The sequence below is a fragment of the Haliotis rufescens genome, unplaced genomic scaffold (genome assembly GCF_023055435.1).
Source record: "Haliotis rufescens isolate VD_foot unplaced genomic scaffold, xgHalRufe1.0.p SCAF_116, whole genome shotgun sequence".
Lineage (NCBI taxonomy): Eukaryota > Metazoa > Mollusca > Gastropoda > Lepetellida > Haliotidae > Haliotis > Haliotis rufescens.
Genome location: NW_025963798.1, coordinates 723,007 through 748,940, shown reverse-complemented (window position 1 = coordinate 748,940; position 25,934 = coordinate 723,007). Strand labels below are relative to the sequence as shown.

General features: G+C 39.0%; 1 protein-coding gene across 1 annotated transcript; it reads right to left on the bottom strand.

The window, feature by feature from the left end:
• Nucleotides 1–674: 674 nt before the first annotated feature.
• LOC125378197 (tryptophanase-like) lies at nt 675–2,398 on the bottom strand. The gene is made up of 2 exons (XM_048393180.1): nt 1,564–2,398; nt 675–796 (listed from the first exon to the last, which is right to left on the bottom strand). Exons 1-2 carry the CDS (start codon nt 2,396–2,398, stop codon nt 675–677), a joined length of 957 nt encoding a protein of 318 aa, XP_048249137.1.
• Between the last annotated feature and the right edge of the window lie 23,536 nt (nt 2,399–25,934).

The following is a 25,934-nucleotide window of genomic DNA, read 5'->3' as shown; positions in this document are numbered from 1 at the left end:
AGTCTATCCTGAGGCCTAGGTACCCGCTTCGTGGATACTAGTTTCTTTAGCGGAATATTCTTAACACAAAACGTCGAGAAAGCAGGATGAAAGGGTTTAGTGTAGAATATTTTGGCTACTGGAAACTGTGCTGGAACATTCACACAAGCCACTTCCATCCGCTACAATTGTTCAGTAATGATTCTATAAGCCGTCGGATCGTCACTAGCAATGCTACCCCCATTCCACTAGGAGATGCTCTTCTGCTCTCTGTGGGAGCGCCATAGGTCTCCTCATTTTTCATTTATATCTGGGGGCATTAACGATCTGATTACGATCAGATAGTGCTCCTGTTGCGATCCAATAGCGATCTATGCGATCCGATAGTGACTTGAAGACCCTTGCTCGTCTTTACACAAAATATGGCGATCTTGCACGATCAGTTCCCGCTCCTTTTGCGATCCAAGGCGATCAGGATGCGATCCAATGGCGCTCTATTTGTGCTCTGATGGCGATCATTGCGATCTAGGCGACCTATTGAGTCCTATTGCGACCCGATCGCCGAATTTTGGGTCCGATCCTTTAAAAAACCCGTAGCGTTCTAAGTCGATCATCAGATCTACGCTTGGTAGCAGAGGGGTAGGTCCTTGTCTTTCGTGGCGATCGGCGGCGCTCTAAGGTGATACGATAGCGCTCTAATTATGACCTTGGCGATCAAGTAGCGCTCCGATGGCGATCTCGGCGATCAAGTAGTGATCTGACGGCATTCTGGCAGAGCGCCACGGATCTTTGTGCAGGGCAGTCGACAGGCGGAGATCTTGACGATCATGGAGATCATTTAGAGATCAGATAGCGATACAGTAACGCTTTTGGAGATCTTCGCGCTCCATATGGCGATCTATGGCGATTTGTAAGAGCGCCACAGAGCGCCGCTTAGTGGAATAGGGGCATATGCCTTCCTCGTTCCTCACTGTGATCCCCCGCCGTGATATTGCTGGAATATTGCTAAAAGCGGCGTAAAACAGTACTCACTCACTCACTCCTTACTGTGATCCACATTATCCTTACTATGTTCCCTCTCACACCTTTCTGTCACAAAATCGCCCGACGAATTATTCAAACCCATGTCATTCATTTCAGTTCGCGCCATATCGGCTCATTCCTCACCACTCGGTAATCTTGTAGATTACGGTATGAGACGAGTGTGCCAAATGGCATCAGGATGACTCATCCGTAGGCTAAGGTCACGAGACACCATGCCTATCCGTAACCTTCGTTAGTGTCCCTCACCTATCCCACCCTTTCCTTTCACTTCCGTAACGTCTTAGGTATGACTAGATAATTTTCAAATATGTTTGACAATGTGGATTTAGCTCTGTCGGTTAGCTGTCGGACTAACAAGCTGAAGGCCGCGAGTTCCCGTTCGACTGATTCTCACAAAGACCTACTGTTCAAGAGTACCTCTTTTCACTGAGCATGAACCAACTGTGTCGAATGATATAGACTCAGGATTTGTGGCTTTCTGCATCAAGCATAACCCTAATATGTTTTCCTTTTGGGCCAATACACACTTAAAAACCTCACCGATATACAGCATGTGAGAAAAGGTGTAACATCGCCTCGGTAGACAGATTTGTAAGAAGTGATGGGGATTGTCTTGAGTATTGTTCTCGACATCCTGCAACTCTCCAACATGTTTACATCGTATGCCACCTTCTACATACAGGGCACAGTGCAGGGCCCAAGCTGGATACTGCTCTGTGGGAATGTGGGGTAAACATTTGGCAGCGTTGATGTAGATGGCACTTCCTACTGGCTCAACTAATGGGACGCCGGCCTTCTTCAAGATGTCTCCAAACGTGGACAAACTTTCAATTCTGTACTTCAAGAAGCGGTCTTCGAGCCCTTCTGTCAGGCCAACTGTAACAGCTACAAGATCCCTTGCTGCCGTTCCACCATGTTTTCTCGTGCTCCCGATCTTCTTGTATGTATCTATAAAATTGAGAAACAGGTCCTTACGTCTACAGGCAAAGAATCCCCCAACGTTGCAAAGGATATCCATGTGTGCAGCCAGATACAGGCCGTCACAGTAGGAAAACATCTCTTTGGCTATGTCTCTGGCTGAACTATCCACATACCTCTCATCTCTTAATTTGATGAAATAGGCATTTTCGGCAAAACGACACCCATCCATAAACAGAGGGACATCCCATTTCTTGCAAATTTGAGAGACATTTTTTATGTTGGTCATGGATACAGGCTGACCTGATTGACCATCACTGGTCACAGTCAAGATAACGACGGCATTTGTAGGAATTCTGGTGAATTCTTTATCCAATTTATCACAGTCAAGGTCACCATTAAAACTACCGTTATTGATAAATGTGCATGGAAGATTTGTTACTGACGCTCCTACCATTCTGGCGATTTTAGAAGCAGCTGAATGCAAGCTGTTGCTAAAGATTGCTAACTTTTGCTGAGCAAGAATCGAGAACAGTGTGTGTTCCGAGGCACTTCTTTGGTGAACAGGATGTATCTGTGCATGAGGGAAGCCTGTTAGAGATGCCACGTTCTGAATAAATGTATCAAAACTGGTGGGGTTAAAAGAACCTTCGTGTGTCCCCAGCATGCTGGCCCACTGATGAATACTCATAGAGGAGGTTCCAGCATCTGTCCACAGATCAAAACAAATGTCGTCATCTTTCAATCTGAATGGGTTGAAATTGTTGTCTTTTATTGTCCTTCTTCTTTCGCCTTTGGTTATTTTCGGTAAAGGTTCCACCAGTTTGATACGAAATGGCTCCATGGAAGACATGCTGCAAGGTGAAAAGAATCGACGGTTATAGCACAAGGCACTAAATTGATGTTGACATTCCTTGGAATGTTTCTGGAAGCAAGTTAAGTTATATTACGGTGTTGCATCTGACTGTCTGGAGCAAACCAAAGGTAGTGGCTGTACCACCCTTGGCAAATGGCATTATGAGGAAATATTTACATAAAATATGTAAAATCAAATAGAACCGCAATGGAAATAAGAATGTACATAGCCCAACAAAACCTTCATATTTTATATTCTCTGGGACCGCCTCTGTGGTCTAGTGGTAGAGCGTCCTCTTGGTGAATATCCGGGATTTGAATCCCGGCCGCGTCATAAAAGATGGACCTTGTTGTCACCCTGTCTAACGCTCGGCATTAAGGGGCTAAAACAAGGACTGGTCGGCTTGGGGTCAGTATACCGTGTCTGTACAATGAATGCATTTGTTGTGGGGTGCATTTAACCTTCTGCCACAATCAAATATATGTTGTTTGGTCATCAACTCTCACTAAAGCTACATCAAACACATGAAAACTATTCACAGTTTTGAATTTTGCGGGAAATTTACTGTTCTGTGAATTCTAAGCAAAGCCAAAGGCACATCGGAAATGTCGCTAGTTTTGACACTTCAATAAATCATCATTCAAGGCGTTATTTCGGGTCTGTTTATAAATATATATATCCGATATCAACTCGGAGGGTTTAATTACAAAAATATCATATTATTGATCACGGGTATTCGTGAAATATGAAATCATCAATAATGTTTCTGAAACGCCGCCAATAACCATAGAATCGTTCAGCATCTTACAAACACAAAGTTGATGTCATTTCCGATAGTGATTACATAATCATGTTTCGCGTAGGACGTGTTATGAAATTGCTACTACACCACATTTATTTCACAATCTGTTGCAATACATACATCCCTGAATTACTTGTACATTTCAGAATAAATGTTTGTAACTTTAATAAAATTATGGTTCAGACGAAATCAAGCGAAATGAAAACGAAAGCTGTGCTCTGAAATCTGTACTTCTGTGCAACCGAAAATAAAGCAAAATATAAACCGAAAATAAAGCAAAATATAAACCGTAAATAAAGCAAAATATAAACCGTAAATAAAGCAAAATATAAACCGAAAATAAAGCAAAATATACCGTAAATAAAGCAAAATATACCTTAAATAAAGCAAAATATACCGTAAATAAAGCAAAGTATAAACCGTAAATAAAGCAAAATATAAACCGAAAATAAAGCCAAATATACCGTAAATAAAGCAAAATATAAACCGTAAATAAAGCAAAATATAGGTTTTACGCATATCATTGTCATCTATGTTGAGAGATCCGTTAGTTTATTCGTTGTAAAACACTCTCCACTAGACTGTATGACAAGAGGGGTGACTTCAACTTCCTACTAGTCAACTTTATGGCGAGCTATATTCCAGTAGCTCCAACCTTTCATGTCTACCTTTCACTTCTTTTAAGGTACAATCGAGCGTGCCCTTTCTATGAAGAGCGCCATACGAATCTTGGTAATTGTTGTTTTATCACGGTTTCCACACTTAAGGCTTAAATAGAGTAGACGGGAAGAGGACATTTCTAAATTTGGGGCATCAGTGACAAAAATGATATCCGATGACTTCATTTTGACTTACGAGTACGTTGTATTTCCGTTTTTTTAGGTTAACAATTGACTTGCCTTGTTCATGACGGGTGGGGCAGGTTACGCTAACCTTTTCTCGAGCACCTGGTATCATCACTATTTGATAGTGATTCATAAACACAAACTGATTATAAAGTCGGAATCGTGGAATTATCGACTGATCCTGTACGTTCTCTTACATTAAACTACAAAATAACCCTTTTGTTTAATAACATTCTATTGGAGGTTGAAAGATACATTCCCAAAGTATAAAAGACAGCTCTTGCATATATTTTAAGATGAGAAATAATATTTTCGAGTTATTAGGGAATTATTCGTTTGTTTCCAGCTCATCAAGACTAATCGCGAATAAAATATGCCAATCAGGACGCATGGTCCCTGGTCCGGCCGAGCAAAGGCTAACGTCTATGTTGCTGCATGCGGGTATAAAAACAAGGACAAATGGTTGATGAGGCAATACCTGAGGATAAGGAGTAGAAACAAAGTTCTATCATAGGATAAGGCAGCATCTTTCAGCTGCATCGTTCAGCTACATGTGTTATTATACAGAAAAGAGCATCCTCAAAGTATACATATCACAACAGTAACGTACCTCAAACTGCTTGATTGGACGTTAAACGTGTCGGCTTTGAAAGCCCGTATCAGATGAATTGCCTTATATACAGACCACAACCTATTGGTTTTGAGTATGGCTATTGTTAAAGCCCCACCCTGACTATAAGGTGGCGGTGTTTAGTTTCGAACAATGACTGACAATGTAAACACAAGCGAGTGTTGGGAGAAACTTTTTGAAAAACGTACGCAAACAAGATCACCATTGGCCGTAAAACTTCGTATCAACTTAAATAACAAACCCTGGATGCCACAAATGGCTCCATATCTAGATAAAAGTCAATAAATCTTCTGTAGTTTTATCATAAAAAAATCGAATCGATCGTGTTTGCATTAATCGCATTGGGCGGAGCTTATTTACGGTTGTCCTATAAATAGAAAAGCACATGTTCATGTGAACATGTGACGCATTCAATGCATTTGTGGTCAAGGTGTATTCTTTTGTATATTTTACGGCAGAACAGCAGCAGAACAACAGTTTCGGTTAATGTAACAGTAACGATACATAAATATGAAACTGACATGATTCTTTCAGTTCAGTCTGAAAAGTACAGATATTTGTTTAGTTTTGGTCATTTGGATTCAACAGATACCACACAATAATCAAATTATATTTATAAAACAGATTACACAGATTTTTCAAAAGTGTTCAGGTAGGGGCCTAATTTGAAGCAATTTGACTGCAATATATTGAATATGTCACGTGTGTCAAAATAACGAATCGGATGCACATAAGCAACTAATAAATACGTAACGAAATATACTTGATGTTTTGAGCTCCATTAGGCCTATCTCGATACTTACGATAAACGAAAACTCCGATACTCATATTCCAAGACAACTTTAATTGTGGATTTCCTTTTCTTTCACAGAATTTTCACACACAAAACTGAGTTTGATCACACATGTATCCCATGTATTTTGTGATCGGGGTATTTGGATACACATCACGTACAAGTTTTAAAATACAATCTGGGATCCCGTTCACGTTTTGTCCACAACAATTCTCATCTGCTGCAACGTTTAATATCCGTTTCTTCAAGTCCGAGTAGCTACAAGCTCTCCATACACTTCGTTTATTTAGCTCACCTCAGTCCAGAAGTTTGAGCCATACTGTTTTGGAATCGACGAATTTCTGCAACAAGGTGGCCGCACCATTCCCTAACGGCGATTGTCTGTGGTGTGTTGACAAAAGAAGTGTGAACATACACATTAGGCTTCACCTGGTTCCACAATGAAATATCGCTGAGACACTGATTCACTAATCCCAAGAATCGGCACAGAATTTGTCAAATTCTCTGTTGCACTTGCAAGGGCGGGAAGAGAGGCGCCATCTTGTCGATTCGAATTGACGATCGGAATTATGTCATCTTGAATTGGAGTGTGTGAGTTTGGTTTAACGCCGCTTTTAACAGTATTCCAGTTACATCACGGAGTGTCAGCTTATAGTGGGAGGAAAGCACGAAGTGATGCAGGTCTCAGACGTTTACCACTTCGGTGAAACCCACGAGCACGGGTATGGTGCTGACAAACCAAGAAACATAATCGGGGCGAACCGGGATTCGAACCCACAATCATAAGTGTCTAGAGTGCCCAAGGGACGCAACTCTGCACAGCGAATCGCGGCGCCTTAGACAACTAGGCCACCCGTGCCCCTCTTGAATTGGAACTTTCTCCACGATAAAGTCACCAATGTCATAATCGAAAGGACAAAAGGCTCCCTGATTATATCGAACAACTGTCCGTCCAATTAACCGCCACATGAAAATGTTTTGTTGCTCATACTTACAGTTGTAAGCAGCAATCAACTTTGATGCGCTTATTGAGCGTGGTTGCTAGGAGATTTCGTTCTCGTCCAGAGAATAGGGAAGAACTATAATTTGTGTGTTGGACTGTTTTGGATAAATCGCGAACAGTCCACAGTATCATTTTATTAAGAGGTGAAGACGACTTGGCAGGCAGGTTTTGAAACCTAAGGCCTACGCGTTTATCGAAAAGGCTTGGAATCATTAAATTGATAGTTATTACCATTAAAACTTACGTCCTTGTTGTCAAACGGCCCACGTGGTTGGGCGTTTACATGACGACACCCCTTCACGCATTAACCAGTGAAATTCGTCTGTTATCATGACGTCATATTGACCTGTCAGATCACTCGAATAAGCTCCGCCCACTAGTGTCCCTACCGTTGATGCCCCTTTAAATGTACGGTATTCTCAATCAGAGTAACTCTGAAGCTGTCACAATCTCACCTAATAGCCCCAACACAATCGTGACAAGACTGAACCTTATCAGTGTTTTCTTCATCGCCGACAATTGGCTTCATATTGGAAGAGTGTTTATGCTTAGAGTGATATTTCTTCTGTCGTACTGCCCGTGTCCCTCATCAATATTTATCACCTGCGATGCTTAAGTTTCATGTAAATAGAAACAATTACCAATAATGGGAATGAATTCATGTGGAATGCAAATAAAGAAAACAACATATGTCGGATAATACATAACAAACATGAAGTCATTCAATTAAAAATTACGCCTCGCTTCCTCTTTAATTATATGTCTAGAAGTTTCCATTATGATAACAATTTTAAAAACAAAACAAAATACGCGTTGTTTATTTATGGTAATTATTAATGCCAAGGGTATATTATGTGATGTAGACGCGGAGATACGCCCTCATTCACACCGGCAATTACCGTTTGGTATATTTAAATATCATACAATTACGTCGGTATTTCTTTTTAAGGAAATATCATTAATTTAATTCAAAGAAACGAAGTATAATACGTTTTTTCAAGATTTGAACAGGAAGCACATATGCTTTTCGATAAAAACAGCCCCCCCCCCCCCCCCCCCCCCCCCACACACACACACACCCCAACACTTCGAACAAAATAGGGTCGAGCCGAGGTTGAACGCATGACTATTTGAACATAATAATTAACATGATAAAGTTTACTGCAGCCCCATGTGTAGTTGAAAAACGTACAGCTTGACCCTGAACTTTTCTAGTGAAACCACGAGGACGAAGACTTGTTTAATATCACGCATGCACTGAAAAACTATATTGGAGATAGTGTATGTAATGATTATACCCTGGGTGATAGAGAATGTTAGACATTTTGGCGGGTGCCGCGATCACAAATCTATCTGAAAATCTACATTCTTAAAACTCACCTTCAATGATCTGGAAAAAGTTAGAAAAACTATTTGAGCAGAACAGCCTCTTCAACAGCAATCTTTTCCTTCATTTGCAGCTAGCAAATTTACCGCTTTTGTTTAGAAACTACACGGTAGATGTAAGTAGAAAGTAGACAGTAGATGTAAGTAGAAAGTAGACAGTAGATGTAAGTAGAAAGTACACAGTAGATGTAACTAGAAAGTACACAGTAGATGTAACTAGAAAGTACACAGTATATGTAACTAGAAAGTACACAGTAGATGTAACTAGAAAGTACACAGTAGATGCAACTAGAAAGTACACAGTAGATGTAAGTAGAAAGTACACAGTAGATGTAAGTAGAAAGTACACAGTAGATGTAACTAGAAAGTACATAGTAGATGTAACTAGAAAGTACACAGTAGATGTAACTAGAAAGTACACAGTAGGTGTAACTAGAAAGTACATAGTAGATGTAAGTAGAAAGTACACAGTAGATGTAACTAGAAAGTACACAGTAGATGTAAGTAGAAAGTACACAGTAGATATAAGTAGAAAGTACACAGTAGATGTAACTAGAAAGTACATAGTAGATGTAACTAGAAAGTACACAGTAGATATAAGTAGAAAGTACACAGTAGATGTAACTAGAAAGTACATAGTAGATGTAACTAGAAAGTACACAGTAGATATAAGTAGAAAGTACACAGTAGATGTAACTAGAAAGTACACAGTAGATGTAACTAGAAAGTACACAGTAGATGTAACTAGAAAGTACACAGTAGATGCAACTAGAAAGTACACAGTAGATGTAAGTAGAAAGTACACAGTGGATGTAAGTAGAAAGTACACAGTAGATGTAACTAGAAAGTACACAGTAGATGTAACTAGAATGTACATAGTAGATGTAAGTAGAAAGTACACAGTAGATGTAACTAGAAAGTACACAGTAGATGTAAGTAGAAAGTACACAGTAGATGTAACTAGAAAGTACACAGTAGGTGTAACCAGAAAGTACACAGTAGATGTAACTAGAAAGTACACAGTAGATGTAAGTAGAAAGTACACAGTAGATGTAACTAGAAAGTACATAGTAGATGTAACTAGAAAGTACACAGTAGATATAAGTAGAAAGTACACAGTAGATGTAACTAGAAAGTACACAGTAGATGTAACTAGAAAGTACACAGTAGATGTAACTAGAAAGTACACAGTAGATGCAACTAGAAAGTACACAGTAGATGTAAGTAGAAAGTACACAGTGGATGTAAGTAGAAAGTACACAGTAGATGTAACTAGAAAGTACACAGTAGATGTAACTAGAATGTACATAGTAGATGTAAGTAGAAAGTACACAGTAGATGTAACTAGAAAGTACATAGTAGATGTAAGTAGAAAGTACACAGTAGATGTAACTAGAAAGTACACAGTAGGTGTAACCAGAAAGTACATAGTAGATGTAACTAGAAAGTACACAGTAGATGTAACTAGAAAGTACACAGTCGATGTAACTAGAAAGTACACAGTAGATGTAACTAGAAAGTACACAGTAGATGTAACTAGAAAGTACATAGTAGATGTAACTAGAAAGTACACAGTAGATGTAACTAGAAAGTACACAGTAGATGTAACTAGAAAGTACACAGTAGATGTAACTAGAAAGTACACAGTAGATGTAACTAGAAAGTACACAGTAGATGCAACTAGAAAGTACACAGTAGATGTAAGTAGAAAGTACACAGTAGATGTAAGTAGAAAGTACACAGTAGATCGAACTAGAAAGTACACAGTAGATATAAGTAGAAATTACACAGTAGATGTAACTAGAAAGTACACAGTAGATGTAACTAGAAAGTACACAGTAGATGTAACTAGAATGTACATAGTAGATGTAAGTAGAAAGTACACAGTAGATGTAACTAGAAAGTACATAGTAGATGTAAGTAGAAAGTACACAGTAGATGTAACTAGAAAGTACACAGTAGGTGTAACCAGAAAGTACATAGTAGATGTAACTAGAAAGTACACAGCAGATGTAAGTAGAAAGTACACAGTAGATGTAACTAGAAAGTACACAGTAGATGTAACTAGAAAGTACACAGTAGATGTAACTAGAAAGTACATAGTAGATGTAACTAGAAAGTACACAGTAGATGTAACTAGAAAGTACACAGTAGATGTAACTAGAAAGTACACAGTAGATGTAACTAGAAAGTACACAGTAGATGTAACTAGAAAGTACACAGCAGATGTAACTAGAAAGTACACAGTAGATGTAACTAGAAAGTACACAGTAGATGTAAGTAGAAAGTACACAGTAGATGTAACTAGAAAGTACACAGTAGATGTAACTAGAAAGTACACAGTAGATGTAAGTAGAAAGTACACAGTAGATGTAACTAGAAAGTACACAGTAGATGTAACTAGAAAGTACACAGTATATGTAACTAGAAAGTACACAGTAGATGTAACTAGAAAGTATACAGTAGATGCAACTAGAAAGTACACAGTAGATGTAAGTAGAAAGTACACAGTAGATGTAAGTAGAAAGTACACAGTAGATGTAAGTAGAAAGTACACAGTAGATGTAACTAGAAAGTACATAGTAGATGTAACTAGAAAGTACACAGTAGATGTAACTAGAAAGTACACAGTAGATGCAACTAGAAAGTACACAGTAGATGTAAGTAGAAAGTACACAGTGGATGTAAGTAGAAAGTACACAGTAGATGTAACTAGAAAGTACACAGTAGATGTAACTAGAAAGTACACAGTAGAGGTAACTAGAAAGTACACAGTAGATATAACTAGAAAGTACACAGTAGATGTAAGTAGAAAGTACACAGTAGATGTAACTAGAATGTACATAGTAGATGTAAGTAGAAAGTACACAGTAGATGTAACTAGAAAGTACACAGTAGATGTAACTAGAAAGTACATAGTAGATGTAAGTAGAAAGTACACAGTAGATTTAACTAGAAAGTACACAGTAGGTGTAACCAGAAAGTACATAGTAGATGTAACTAGAAAGTACACAGTAGATGTAAGTAGAAAGTACACGGTAGATATAAGTAGAAAGTACTCAGTAGATGTAACTAGAAAGTACACAGTAGATGTAACTAGAAAGTACATAGTAGATGTAAGTAGAAAGTACACAGTAGATTTAACTAGAAAGTACACAGTAGGTGTAACCAGAAAGTACATAGTAGATGTAACTAGAAAGTACACAGTAGATGTAACTAGAAAGTACACGGTAGATATAAGTAGAAAGTACACAGTAGATGTAACTAGAAAGTACACAGTAGATGTAACTAGAAAGTACACAGTAGATATAAGTAGAAAGTACACGGTAGATATAAGTAGAAAGTACACAGTAGATGTAACTAGAAAGTACACAGTATATGTAACTAGAAAGTACACAGTAGATGTAACTAGAAAGTACACAGTAGATGCAACTAGAAAGTACACAGTAGATGTAAGTAGAAAGTACACAGTAGATGTAAGTAGAAAGTACACAGTAGATATAAGTAGAAAGTACACAGTAGATGTAACTAGAAAGTACACAGTAGATGTAACTAGAAAGTACACAGTAGATGTAACTAGAAAGTACACAGTAGATGCAACTAGAAAGTACACAGTAGATGAAAGTAGAAAGTACACAGTGGATGTAAGTAGAAAGTACACAGTAGATGTAACTAGAAAGTACACAGTAGATGTAACTAGAATGTACATAGTAGATGTAAGTAGAAAGTACACAGTAGATGTAACTAGAAAGTACATAGTAGATGTAAGTAGAAAGTACACAGTAGATGTAACTAGAAAGTACACAGTAGGTGTAACCAGAAAGTACATAGTAGATGTAACTAGAAAGTACACAGTAGATGTAACTAGAAAGTACACAGTAGATGTAACTAGAAAGTACACAGTAGATGTAACTAGAAAGTACACAGTAGATCGAACTAGAAAGTACACAGTAGATGTAAGTAGAAAGTACACAGTAGATGTAACTAGAAAGTACACAGTAGATGTAACTAGAAAGTACACAGTATATGTAACTAGAAAGTACACAGTAGATGTAACTAGAAAGTACACAGTAGATGCAACTAGAAAGTACACAGTAGATGTAAGTAGAAAGTACACAGTAGATGTAACTAGAAAGTACACAGTAGATGTAACTAGAAAGTACACAGTAGATGTAACTAGAAAGTACACAGTAGATGTAACTAGAAAGTACACAGTAGATGCAACTAGAAAGTACACAGTAGATGTAAGTAGAAAGTACACAGTGGATGTAAGTAGAAAGTACACAGTAGATGTAACTAGAAAGTACACAGTAGATGTAAGTAGAAAGTACACAGTAGATGTAAGTAGAAAGTACACAGTAGATGTAACTAGAAAGTACACAGTAGATGTAAGTAGAAAGTACACAGTAGATGTAACTAGAATGTACATAGTAGATGTAAGTAGAAAGTACACAGTAGATGTAACTAGAAAGTACACAGTAGATGTAACTAGAAAGTACATAGTAGATGTAAGTAGAAAGTACACAGTAGATTTAACTAGAAAGTACACAGTAGGTGTAACCAGAAAGTACATAGTAGATGTAACTAGAAAGTACACAGTAGATGTAAGTAGAAAGTACACGGTAGATATAAGTAGAAAGTACACAGTAGATGTAACTAGAAAGTACACAGTAGATGTAACTAGAAAGTACATAGTAGATGTAAGTAGAAAGTACACAGTAGATTTAACTAGAAAGAACACAGTAGGTGTAACCAGAAAGTACATAGTAGATGTAACTAGAAAGTACACAGTAGATGTAACTAGAAAGTACACAGTAGATATAAGTAGAAAGTACACAGTAGATGTAACTAGAAAGTACACAGTAGATGTAACTAGAAAGTACACAGTAGATATAAGTAGAAAGTACACAGTAGATATAAGTAGAAAGTACACAGTAGATGTAACTAGAAAGTACACAGTAGATGTAACTAGAAAGTACACAGTAGATGCAACTAGAAAGTACACAGTAGTGGTAAGTAGAAAGTACACAGTGGATGTAAGTAGAAAGTACACAGTAGATGTAACTAGAAAGTACACAGTAGATGTAACTAGAATGTACATAGTAGATGTAACTAGAAAGTACACAGTAGATGTAACTAGAAAGTACACAGTAGATGTAACTAGAAAGTACATAGTAGATGTAAGTAGAAAGTACACAGTAGATTTAACTAGAAAGTACACAGTAGGTGTAACCAGAAAGTACATAGTAGATGTAACTAGAAAGTACACAGTAGATGTAACTAGAAAGTACACGGCAGATATAAGTAGAAAGTACACAGAAGATGTAACTAGAAAGTACACAGTAGATGTAACTAGAAAGTACACAGTAGATATAAGTAGAAAGTACACAGTAGATGTAACTAGAAAGTACATAGTAGATGTAAGTAGAAAGTACACAGTAGATGCAACTAGAAAGTACACAGTAGATGTAAGTAGAAAGTACACAGTGGATGTAAGTAGAAAGTACACAGTAGATGTAACTAGAAAGTACACAGTAGATGTAACTAGAATGTACATAGTAGATGTAAGTAGAAAGTACACAGTAGATGTAACTAGAAAGTACACAGTAGATGTAAGTAGAAAGTACACAGTAGATGTAACTAGAAAGTACACAGTAGGTGTAACCAGAAAGTACATAGTAGATGTAACTAGAAAGTACACAGTAGATGTAAGTAGAAAGTACACAGTAGATGTAACTAGAAAGTACATAGTAGATGTAACTAGAAAGTACACAGTAGATATAAGTAGAAAGTACACAGTAGATGTAACTAGAAAGTACACAGTAGATGTAACTAGAAAGTACACAGTAGATGTAACTAGAAAGTACACAGTAGATGCAACTAGAAAGTACACAGTAGATGTAAGTAGAAAGTACACAGTGGATGTAAGTAGAAAGTACACAGTAGATGTAACTAGAAAGTATACAGTAGATGTAACTAGAATGTACATAGTAGATGTAAGTAGAAAGTACACAGTAGATGTAACTAGAAAGTACACAGTAGATGTAAGTAGAAAGTACACAGTAGATGTAACTAGAAAGTACACAGTAGGTGTAACCAGAAAGTACATAGTAGATGTAACTAGAAAGTACACAGTAGATGTAACTAGAAAGTACACAGTAGATGTAACTAGAAAGTACACAGTAGATGTAACTAGAAAGTACACAGTAGATGTAACTAGAAAGTACATAGTAGATGTAACTAGAAAGTACACAGTAGATGTAACTAGAAAGTACACAGTAGATGTAACTAGAAAGTACACAGTAGATGTAACTAGAAAGTACACAGTAGATGTAACTAGAAAGTACACAGTAGATGTAACTAGAAAGTACACCGTAGATGCAACTAGAAAGTACACAGTAGATGTAACTAGAAAGTACACAGTAGATGTAAGTAGAAAGTACACAGTAGATCGAACTAGAAAGTACACAGTAGATGTAAGTAGAAAGTACATAGTAGATGTAAGTAGAAAGTACACAGTAGATTTAACTAGAAAGTACACAGTAGGTGTAACCAGAAAGTACATAGTAGATGTAACTAGAAAGTACACAGTAGATGTAAGTAGAAAGTACACGGTAGATATAAGTAGAAAGTACACAGTAGATGTAACTAGAAAGTACACAGTAGATGTAACTAGAAAGTACATAGTAGATGTAAGTAGAAAGTACACAGTAGATTTAACTAGAAAGTACACAGTAGGTGTAACCAGAAAGTACATAGTAGATGTAACTAGAAAGTACACAGTAGATGTAACTAGAAAGTACATAGTAGATATAAGTAGAAAGTACACAGTAGATGTAACTAGAAAGTACACAGTAGATGTAACTAGAAAGTACACAGTAGATGTAACTAGAAAGTACACAGTAGATATAAGTAGAAAGTACACAGTAGATGTAACTAGAAAGTACATAGTAGATGTAAGTAGAAAGTACACAGTAGATGTAACTAGAAAGTACACAGTAGGTTTAACCAGAAAGTACATAGTAGATGTAAGTAGAAAGTACACAGTTGATGTAACTAGAAAGTACACGGTAGATGTAACTAGAAAGTACACAGTAGATGTAACTAGGAAGTACACAGTAGATGTAAGTAGAAAGTACACAGTAGATGTAACTAGAAAGTACACAGTAGATGTAACTAGAAAGTACACAGTAGATGTAAGTAGAAAGTACACAGTAGATGTAACTAGAAAGTACACAGTTGATGTAAGTAGAAAATACACAGTAGATGTAAGTAGAAAGTACACAGTAGATGTAAGTAGAAAGTACATAGTAGATGTAAGTAGAAAGTACACAGTAGATGTAACTAGAAAGTACATAGTAGATGTAACTAGAAAGTACACAGTAGATGCAACTAGAAAGTACACAGTAGATGTAACTAGAAAGTACACTGTAGATCGAACTAGAAAGTACACAGTAGATGTAACTAGAAAGTACACAGTAGATGTAACTAGAAAGTACACAGCAGATGTAAGTAGAAAGTACACAGTAGATGTAACTAGAAAGTACACAGTAGATGTAACTAGAAAGTACACAGTAGATGTAACTAGAAAGTACACAGTAGAGGTAACTAGAAAGTACACAGTAGATGTCACTAGAAAGTGCACAGTAGATATAAGTAGAAAGTACACAGTAGATATAAGTAGAAAGTACATAGTAGATGTAACTAGAAAGTACACAGTAGATGTAACTAGAAAGTACACAGTAGATCGAACTAGAAAGTACACATTAGAGGTAAGTAGAAAGTACACAGTAGAGGTAACTAGAAAGTACACAGTAGATGTAACTAGAAAGTACACAGTAGATATAAGTAGAAAGTACACAGTAGATGTAACTAGAAAGTACACAGTAGATATAACTGGCTTTGTACTACCACTCCATTGTGTACTGCCAATGTAATTGCCGTGCAGGAATTTGTATTGGTTTGGTAGGCTAGTTAATTTTGTAATATAATTGTTGATTGTATATCATTTGTTGGTTGTTTGTTGGCTTCACACTGAATTCGTTTACGTGCAGATTTCTGGAATAACATGTTTTAATTTGGGAATCGACACGTAACAGTATGAACATCGTCATGACGTCAGCACAGGATGATGCACTGTGACGAAAATGTGCTTATCACAGGGGCCTTTGATCGACTCTGTTAGTTCAGCCTTTGCCACTATGGAAACAATGTCATTATCCCTCTCGAGACTAAGTTAGTATAAGCTAATCTTCGTTACCATGGAAACCCTGCTATCATTACTACAGAGACTTCGCGCAGTCTTTGTCACCATGGATATCCAATTATCATTATTCTAGAAACACTGTTAATTTAATCACCCTTACCCTGGAAACCCTTCTAATCCTTTTGTAACGTATTTTCATGCTAAATAGTATCAATGGCTGATCTTGTCTGAACTGATCTTAGTAACCGGCATCTTCCCGGGCAAGCGTGTCCACTAGCCTATATCAAAGTCGAATTTCCACCCTAGCCACACCAAGGCCACTTTCCCTAGCGCGATCCTTGCGCCACGTCGCGTTGTTCACGAGTTGTGCCCCTTATAATTAAAACGCGATATCCAATCAGATCGCTGTTCGTATCTCGTGTAGCTTCACAAAGATGGCGACTACAGGCAGTCATTGGGCTTTTACAGGGCGAACAAATAAATTCGTGTCAACAAAGACAGGCAGCGGTCAATCACTTACATACGAAGGTGTTCCAGTCGTGGATGTTGATTTGTGAAACGTTCTCTGATTGGACTATGGATATGTGCGATAGTCCAATCATATTTAGCACAGGAAAGTGGACTTGATGTGGTAAGTGGACTTTGATAAAAAGGCTAGTAGACGCTCTTATCTCGGGAAGATGGGTCACCGGGAAAAACAAAATACAGTTTTGTTTCTGTTAAGTTACCAGTAAAGTAAGGACATCATGAATAACTCCTTGTTTTACATGAAAGTAGCCAAATCATGACGTTAGTGGTAAGGTGAGGTGAAATGGGGTTTGACGACGCGTTCAAGATTATTTCATTTTCATAGCGACGTGCATGCACTCGGAAGACGGTCCTGGCTCACGGAGAAACCCTGCCCCCGTGAATATGGATGCGCCGCGCAGACACAGTATAGTGACTCAGTCCTCATAATAGCGAGTATCAGACAAGGTAACAACAAGTGCCATCTTTAAATCTGTGACATGACAAGGCCAAGGGATCGAAACGCCAACCTTCCGATCTCTGGACAGACGCTCTACCCACTCCCCCACGGACGGAGTCGGCCCGTGACACCACTGTATCACAGTAGTGTAAAGGAACATATTAATAACACCATGCGTTCAATGAGAGTGAATATAATATTGAAACATGAATGTGATAATGTCACACACTAACACAGCTGATAGCGTGTCGTTACTGGGGATGGTGAGCATGCAAGGGCAGGACAAGCTTACCCTTTTCGCCAACAACTGGTATCATCACTGATTTTCAGTGATCCATTCATACTTTAATCACCTATTTTGCCCTTTACGCCAAAAGGAATCTGTTACAGTTGATAATCTAAACTGGGTACTCTCTTGCATTGACAATTTGCATTTTTATGAGCTGTGCGGCGTCTGGCAATAAATACTATTCATGCAAATTGTGTGAACGGCGAGTGCTACCGGTTGGACAAGATATGTTTACCTTTAATCGAACACCAAGTGCCATCATTGATGTTTAGTGAGCTATTCATTTATTTTTCAAAGCGTTTACGCCATTGGAAATCTGTTTCGGCGCATAATGAAGACTTGTTATTCTTTGCAGTAACGTTATATTTTTATGTCATATGCAATATGTGGTGTAATTATTCACGGATGATGATGTGACTAATAAATTCAAAACCGTTCAAAAAAGTTCCCAATTTGCATCACCCGCACGATCGGTTCAGCTGTCAATTTGTAACTGTAAATGTCTATTTGCACCATGCTAACTCACATTTATAACGGCTGGAGAACCCATTACAGTATGTTATAGGGGAAAATAAGTCATCTTTGATGGATAAATTATATGCATATTAATAATAACACAAACTGTTGACAAAACAAACCTTATTTTTCTCAATTTATTTCCAGTCCATAATGGTATATTAAAGTTATTTGAGTGACAGCATGTTATTACACAATAGACAAATAACAATGGACAAAAAAACCCATACATGCCTCACCCACGTGGCCAGGGGTAATGGAGTTGTCAAATGTAATTTGTTTGTCTACATTGCACAGAAAGAGAAAGGATGTAAGAGGGGAGGGTTGATGGAGTACATGACATGGGGTCATGGAACTACACCCGACAAAACCATTTCGATAATCACAAGAAATATCTGCTAAAAGTGGAGTTCGTTGTACGATTCTGACCATATCATAAGCATGTGTTTATGAATCACTATCAAATAGTGATGAAACCAGATCGTATCCTGCCACGCCGGCGGGATGTGAAGTGTACAGGTCAAACATTCCAACACATGTATACCATACAACGTTTTGAATATATACACATGTAACAGTGTGAATTTGGTACATATCTTAACTCCTTTCACGACTGTAATCTGTCTTGTCAGCCTGAAAATGTTGACACATATAGCGACCATATAAGTAAATGCCTTTTACTTGCAAGTTCCAAATGTATCCCTAAATGTGAATATAAACCTTATCTTAAACCATTCTGGAAACCTGATGGACTAAATGATGCACATTACCCAATGGGTGTTTCTCGACGTGCATGGCTAAATAACGGTAAACCTAAGGACGAAAACTCAGATTCGCACATCTCTTATAAAACTGAAAAGAGACACTTCAGGCGCCTCCATCGAAAATCGAAAAGGTCCAACAAAAAGAATACCCTAAGGGAAATTGAGAGGTCAGCTGAACTTGATATAAACTCTTTTTATAAAACTGTAAGAAAACAACGAGGGCGGGTGGTCGAGATACCTATACTTAACTATAAGGATGAAAGTGGTTCAGCTATTTGCAGATTATGGGGTAAATATTTTTCAGATTTAGCCAAACCCTACCATTCCGAAGGATTTGATGATGTTTTTAAAGAAGATAAAACTAGCAAGGTACAGATATTTAAACAGGTACGAGAGAGGCCTGATGAGGAATTGGAAAAATAATTTACATGTCAAGAGATAAGAGAGGCCGTCAAATCCCTCAGCAGGAATAAATCCCCAGGTCCGGATAAGATTACAAATGAACATATTATCTATGCAGGAGAACATCTTATTTATTCCTTACGTATACTTTTTAATCATATGATGAAACTACAATATGTACCCCATAATTACAGACATGGTATGGTCATACCAATATATAAGGGGAAGAATGAAAAATCTGACCCTCGAAATTATAGAGGTATTACTCTCACATCATGTCTCTGTAAGCTCTTTGAAAAAATACTGCTCAAACGTATCAAACTATGTAGGCTTAACCCAGACTTGCCTGATATGCTACAGTTTGGTTTTAGAAAAGAACATGGAGCTATTATGTCAGTATTTACTTTGATCGTAGGCATTCAGTATTACATACAAAGGGACTCTGCAGTCTATGCAGCTTTCTTAGATAATGAATAAGCATTCGATAGGATATGGCACGATGGATTATTTTACAAACTGCATAAACTGGGCATTAGAGGTAATACATGGAAATTACTACATCATTGTTATACAAATAGTTATGCTTATATTTCCTACTAAGGTGAACAATCAGACAAATATATGGTTCAACAAGGTGTTGGCCAAGGCAGAGTAATCTCTGCTTGTTTTTTTCTTGTTTTTATAAATTACCTCATTACAGCCCTTAGACAAGCACAATGTGGCATTCGTGCATATGGTATGGATATTCCTGCAGTCTTGCTTGCCGACGATACTACACTTATTAGCGCATCACCGAGAGGCTTACATACATCCCTTAATATTGTACATACATTTGCCTCAAGGTGGCGCCTAACATATAATCCATCAAAAAGTGCAATAATTGTGTTCACCAAAGCAAAACGCAAGGGGTATAACTGTCATTGTAAACTTGGTAATATATACATCACTAAAACTGACTCTACGGTGTATGGTGGAATACTTCTAACATACAATCTGTCCTGTAAAACAAGAATTGAAAAGCTTAGGATTAAATAGTTATGATCTTCATCCAATTTCAAGCGTGAAAATACGGCACAGAATGATACTCAAAACCAGCCTTTATGGATGTGAATTACTCTATGACATCAAGGGTCAACATGCCGCTCTGTTGGAAGGCACGCAAAGATATTTTGCACGCATTGTACAGGGTCTTGATAAAAGATCTTCTTCAGAATCTACTATTTCGAACCTTGGACTTTGGACAATTACTGCATATATTAATAAATGCAAACTTTTATTTCTTGGTCGTTTATGCAATCTGAACTGTAATAACTTTGCAAAAGATATTTTTTGCGCGTCCATTGCAAGCCCTGTTAATTCAAAGACAATGTGTGGAGAACTTAAATCAACACTTGATAAAATGCAATCTGGGTCCCTACCTTCTTACATATACTCAGTAGGGTACTTTCCCTCCAAAATTGAAATTGAGAAATCGTGTTAACGAAACTATATGCAAATACGCAGAACAATCATGGCTCGCAAATGTATCAAATAACGCAAGCATGTCCCGTTATAAGAGAATTCATACGAAATTAACATACAGTCGTGCCTCGTTTATACGGACACTTGCGTCATTTCACAATTCGTCCGTATAAACGAATTTCCGTATAACTGAAACCAGCTTCTTACTGGAAGAGTTACTTCCCTTCAATTATGCAACTTATGACAGATGACAGAGCAAACAGATACATCCACTCAATCTTTATTCATACACGTTTCAAAAAGTCTGTCATGGAAGTTTGAACTGTCACCAATTGTCGATTTTCCTATGGTATGTCCAAATGCAGTGCCATAATGCTTAATGATGGTTTCTAAACTTGCTGACGGGTGTTTTTCTTTAAAGAGACAAATTTCCCTTTTTTTCGCGTGCTGTAACTGCGTGTCGCTTACGTTTCGCTGGTTGACAGGCCATACTTACACAACATTGACCTCCGACCTCCAAAGACGCCATATTTATCGAAGGGGATTACATGTACAATAAACAAGCTCGTCTCAAACGTAACTCAGTGTCACTTGGTTAATTGACTTCTCCCGAATCAAAGGATTTCCACCAGCGGAAGGATTACCACCAGCGGAAATGTATTGTCCGGATAAGTGAGCCATTTTTGTGTGCATTTCAGTGTTTTGTGTATGAAAATGACCGTCCGGTTTCGGAAACTGTACCATGTACTTTGGCAATTAGCTTTTCTGTACCCGGAATATCGACCTGCTTTACAACTCTCGACTATGAAAGCAACATTATTTTACATTGTGAAGCGCTGATATCAGAAAGAAATGCGTTTTTCTCTTCTCTTATTGACGTACTTGACGTTCAAAATATGTTGATTTTGAAATGCAAGACGAAACAGATATGTTATCAGGCTTATTTGGGGCTGAAACAAAATTTACTCACAATCTGGATCGACACACCTGGGAAACTATTATACTTCAATTCGCCTCGTATCTGTACAAACTAAGGCATCTTTTGATATATATCTTCTAGTGAAAATCTGTCATCATTTAGGTATCTGAATTTTATAAACTGTGTGTAATTGTAAATATGTTATGCCTTTTTTATTGTGTTAACTGCGTGTAATTGAATATATTTTCATTGTAATCTTCGGAATGACATCTGGAGGAAATAAAGAATCTCATGTCATAGAGTCCTGTTGTATCACTCACTCACTCACTCACTCACTCACTCACTCACTCACTCACTCGCACTCACTCACTCACTCACTCACTCACTCACTCACTCACTCACTCACTCACTCACACGCGACTTAAAGCTAACTCAAATTACCACAATACATTCTACTAAATGCTTAATCCTTACAGGACGCCCGCTTCTTCCATGTTCCTATACTTAATCTGTCATGTCATGTGACAATAACTATAGTAATAGGAAAGGATCGGTGTAGCGGCCGAATGGTTAAGATATTATCGGACCCAGTGATCACATGATCGCGGAGCGGGAACGTCGCATGACTGGAGAGGGAGGGATGGTGCCAAAAAACCGAGCATGTTTTTCGAACCGTGTCAGTCAGTCAGTCTGTACATTTGGATGCTGTTTTTCAACCGGTGTGCAGATTAAACCTTTCTACTGAATTGGACCCGTCTCCTTTTAGGCAGGAATACAGCAGCCTGCAGTTGCAGAAGCAATAATGGGTTTTTCTGTAGCTTCTTTTCAGTAGTACATGTCATGCCATAAAACTGAATAGGTCAGTTCATCAGTAACGTACGTGACGCTGTCAAGGCTGTAAACGTCAGCCATTCATGTATGCGGTTACTATGAAAAATGTAAAACCTGCACACAAAAGCAGTGTTCTATGGAGTAGTTTGTGTGATCACTGTATAACAAGCCCAGGACATGGACAATGTTAATGAATGTGCGAATTGATCATCATTTTCACTTGTTTGAAGCCATGTCTTTTCCGATTTGTCAGCGGTTTCTTTGTATACGGTTCAATTTATCCCCTTTTAGATGCTTGCTATTTGGATGTTGCTATACTGGTAATAAAATACAGAAAAGGTATTGCTTGGTGCCATTTTTGTATAATTGTACTCATATTCACTCACGCCTGTAGCAACAAATACCTTCACTCTCTGCACAGAGATGTTTACTGTTCTTAGCAATATGTTCTATTATGCACTAGTTGAAGTGACGGCTTTACCATAACTATTTGAAACAACCTGCACCTGGATCAGGTATCCTACACGTGTTTCAGGCAACCTACACGTGGTTCAGGCGGGCTACACGTGGTTTCGACAACCTACACGTGACACAGGCAACATACACGTGGTCCAGACATCCTACACGTGATTCAGACAACCTACACGTGGTTCAGGCGACCTACACGTGGTTTGGACAACCTACACGTGACACAGGCATCATACACGTGGTCCAGACATCCTACACGTGTTTCAGGCAACCTACACGTGGTTCAGGCGGGCTACACGTGGTTTAGACAACCTACACGTGACACAGGCAACATACACGTGGTCCAGACATCCTACACGTGATTCAGACAACCAACACGTGGTTCAGGCGACCTACACGTGGTTTGGACAACCTACACGTGACACAGGCAACATACACGTGGTCCAGACATCCTACACGTGATTCAGACAACCTACACGTGGTTCAGGCGACCTACACGTGGTTTGGACAACCTACACGTGACACGGGCAACATACACGTGGTTCACACATCCTACACGTGCTTCATTTAACCTACACATGACACAGAAAACATACACGTTGGTTAGACAACCTACACGTGGTTCAGACAACGTACACGTGACACAGACAACATACACGTGGTTCAGACAACCTACACGTGGTTCAAACAACCTACACGTGTTTCACACATCCTACACGTGGTTCAGACAACCTACACGTGACACAGACAACCTACACGTGACACAGACAACCTACACGTGGTGCAGACAACCTACACGTGGCACAGACAACCTACACGTGTTTTACACACCCTGCACGTGGTTCAGACAGCCTGCACGTGACACTGACAACTTACTTGTTGCTGTGACAACTTACACGTGTCTCGTACAACGTACACGTGGCTATGACACCTTGCCTATAGTTGAGACAAAGTACACGTGGCTTTGACACCTTGCATATAGTTGAGACAACGTACACGTGGCTATGACACCTTGCATATAGTTGAGACAACGTACACGTGGCTATGACACCTTGCATATAGTTGAGACAACGTACACGTGGCTATGACACCTTGCATATAGTTGAGACAACGTACACGTGGCTATGACACCTTGCATATAGTTGAGACAACGTACACGTGGCTATGACACCTTGCATATAGTTGAGACAACGTACACGTGGCTATGACACCTTGCATATAGTTGAGACAACGTACACGTGGCTATGACACCTTGCATATAGTTGAGACGACTAGCACGTGGCTGAGACAACATACACGAAGCAAACATGGCGCCTCGCCTTCATGATGCTTAGTTTATAACTTCTACGTAGTTGTTGTTCTACCTTTCAGGCAGCAATATGGCATCGCAGCCTGTACATATGTGAGTCTGGATCAGGTAAGTCTGTGGTTGATATCATGAGTAACGTCCCACGTCAAACATACGCCACAGAGCCAAGCCACAACAGCTTGTGTACCACATGCAGGAAGTTCTTGGGACCTTGTCTGCATCGAAATATCCACGGAGACACTATATGTATTTGATCTAATGATCTGCACAGAACACATGTCTATACGGCCATCAAGACTTGCAGATCAGCCTTGGCCCTGGCAGCGTCACCGCAAACTAAATCCTCAACCTATTACCGGCTGTGATGTCAGTGTCCATTCAGGCAATATTCCATCTGAGGACGAGATGTGTTCGGCAGGTATAAGCTTCCACCAGTATTTCATAGATGGAAACAACAACGTCCATTCAGCCCTCTTATAATATACTGAACCACAAAAGAAACGTCACCATGGATAGATATATGAGAAACCATATTTGTCCAAACACTGTAAACATACTTTGAGAGATTTTAGAAAGATTGCAAAACTGATCATCAAGGTGGAAATTAAAGTGTCAAATGTTCTTAAAGTGAAACACAACACTAGTCTCTGAGAAAATGGCATCACATGTCAGCATCTCGTGTTTCCGCCATTTGGATTGATGACTGCCGCGCAACGTCGATACATGGAATGAATGGGGCGGTTGATGAAGGCCATAGGCACTTGAGCCCACACTCTGAGGAACGCCTGACGCAGTTCAGCTGCAGTTGTCGGCCTTGGTCGGACGTCATTCAGCCGTCTTTGAATCTCGTCCCACAGGTGCTCAATGGCATTTAAATCGGGACCAAGGGCAGGCCACTGCACGGTTCTGATGCCATTCTGCTGGAGGAAGTCTGTTGTTGCTCTCGCAGTGTGGGCACGGGCGTTTTCATGCTGAAACTCGTAGTTGCGGCGACTTGCCAAATGAGGTATGGCGCGGGTCTCAAGACTTGATCAATGTACCGAGCTGCTGTGACACCATTGCCTCTCCCTGGACCGATGTTCTGGAAGACCACAGGGCCGACACTCTGTGCAAGACAAATTTCACCCAACAACATGATGCTCGGACCACCCCACGAGTCTCTCTCAACAACACAAGCATCCGAATAACGTTTCCCACGGCGTCGCCAGACTCTCTCTCTCTGCCATCCGCTGTTGAGATACAGTAACGGCTCTCGTCTGAGAAGAGGACCCTTCTCCACTGCTGGTGGCACCAATGATGGTGCTGTGTTGCCCACTGAAGACGGTCCCGGCGATGACGTGGTGTCAGAATGTGTCCTCGGTGTGGCCTGTGACAGAGGTGTCCGCTCGTCAATCGTCGACGCATGATGTCAGAACTAATGTGTTGCTGGTATGTCCCCATGGTCTGTCAAGCAGTTTCCGCAGCAGTAACAAAGCGATGTTGAACATGTTGTCGCACAATCTGACGATCCTGACGTCGGGTGGTGACCCTTGGTCTTCCACTACG

Bases quoted from the DNA above. Each gene is read 5' to 3' on its own strand.
- LOC125378197 (XM_048393180.1), bottom strand. From the start codon at position 2,398: ATGGTAGGAGCGTCAGTAACAAATCTTCCATGCACATTTATCAATAAC. The intron at 797-1,563 runs GTGAGGTTTTTA...ATGATCGTCAAG, and splicing joins TTCTCACATGCTGTATATCG to ATCTCCGCCTGTCGACTGCC.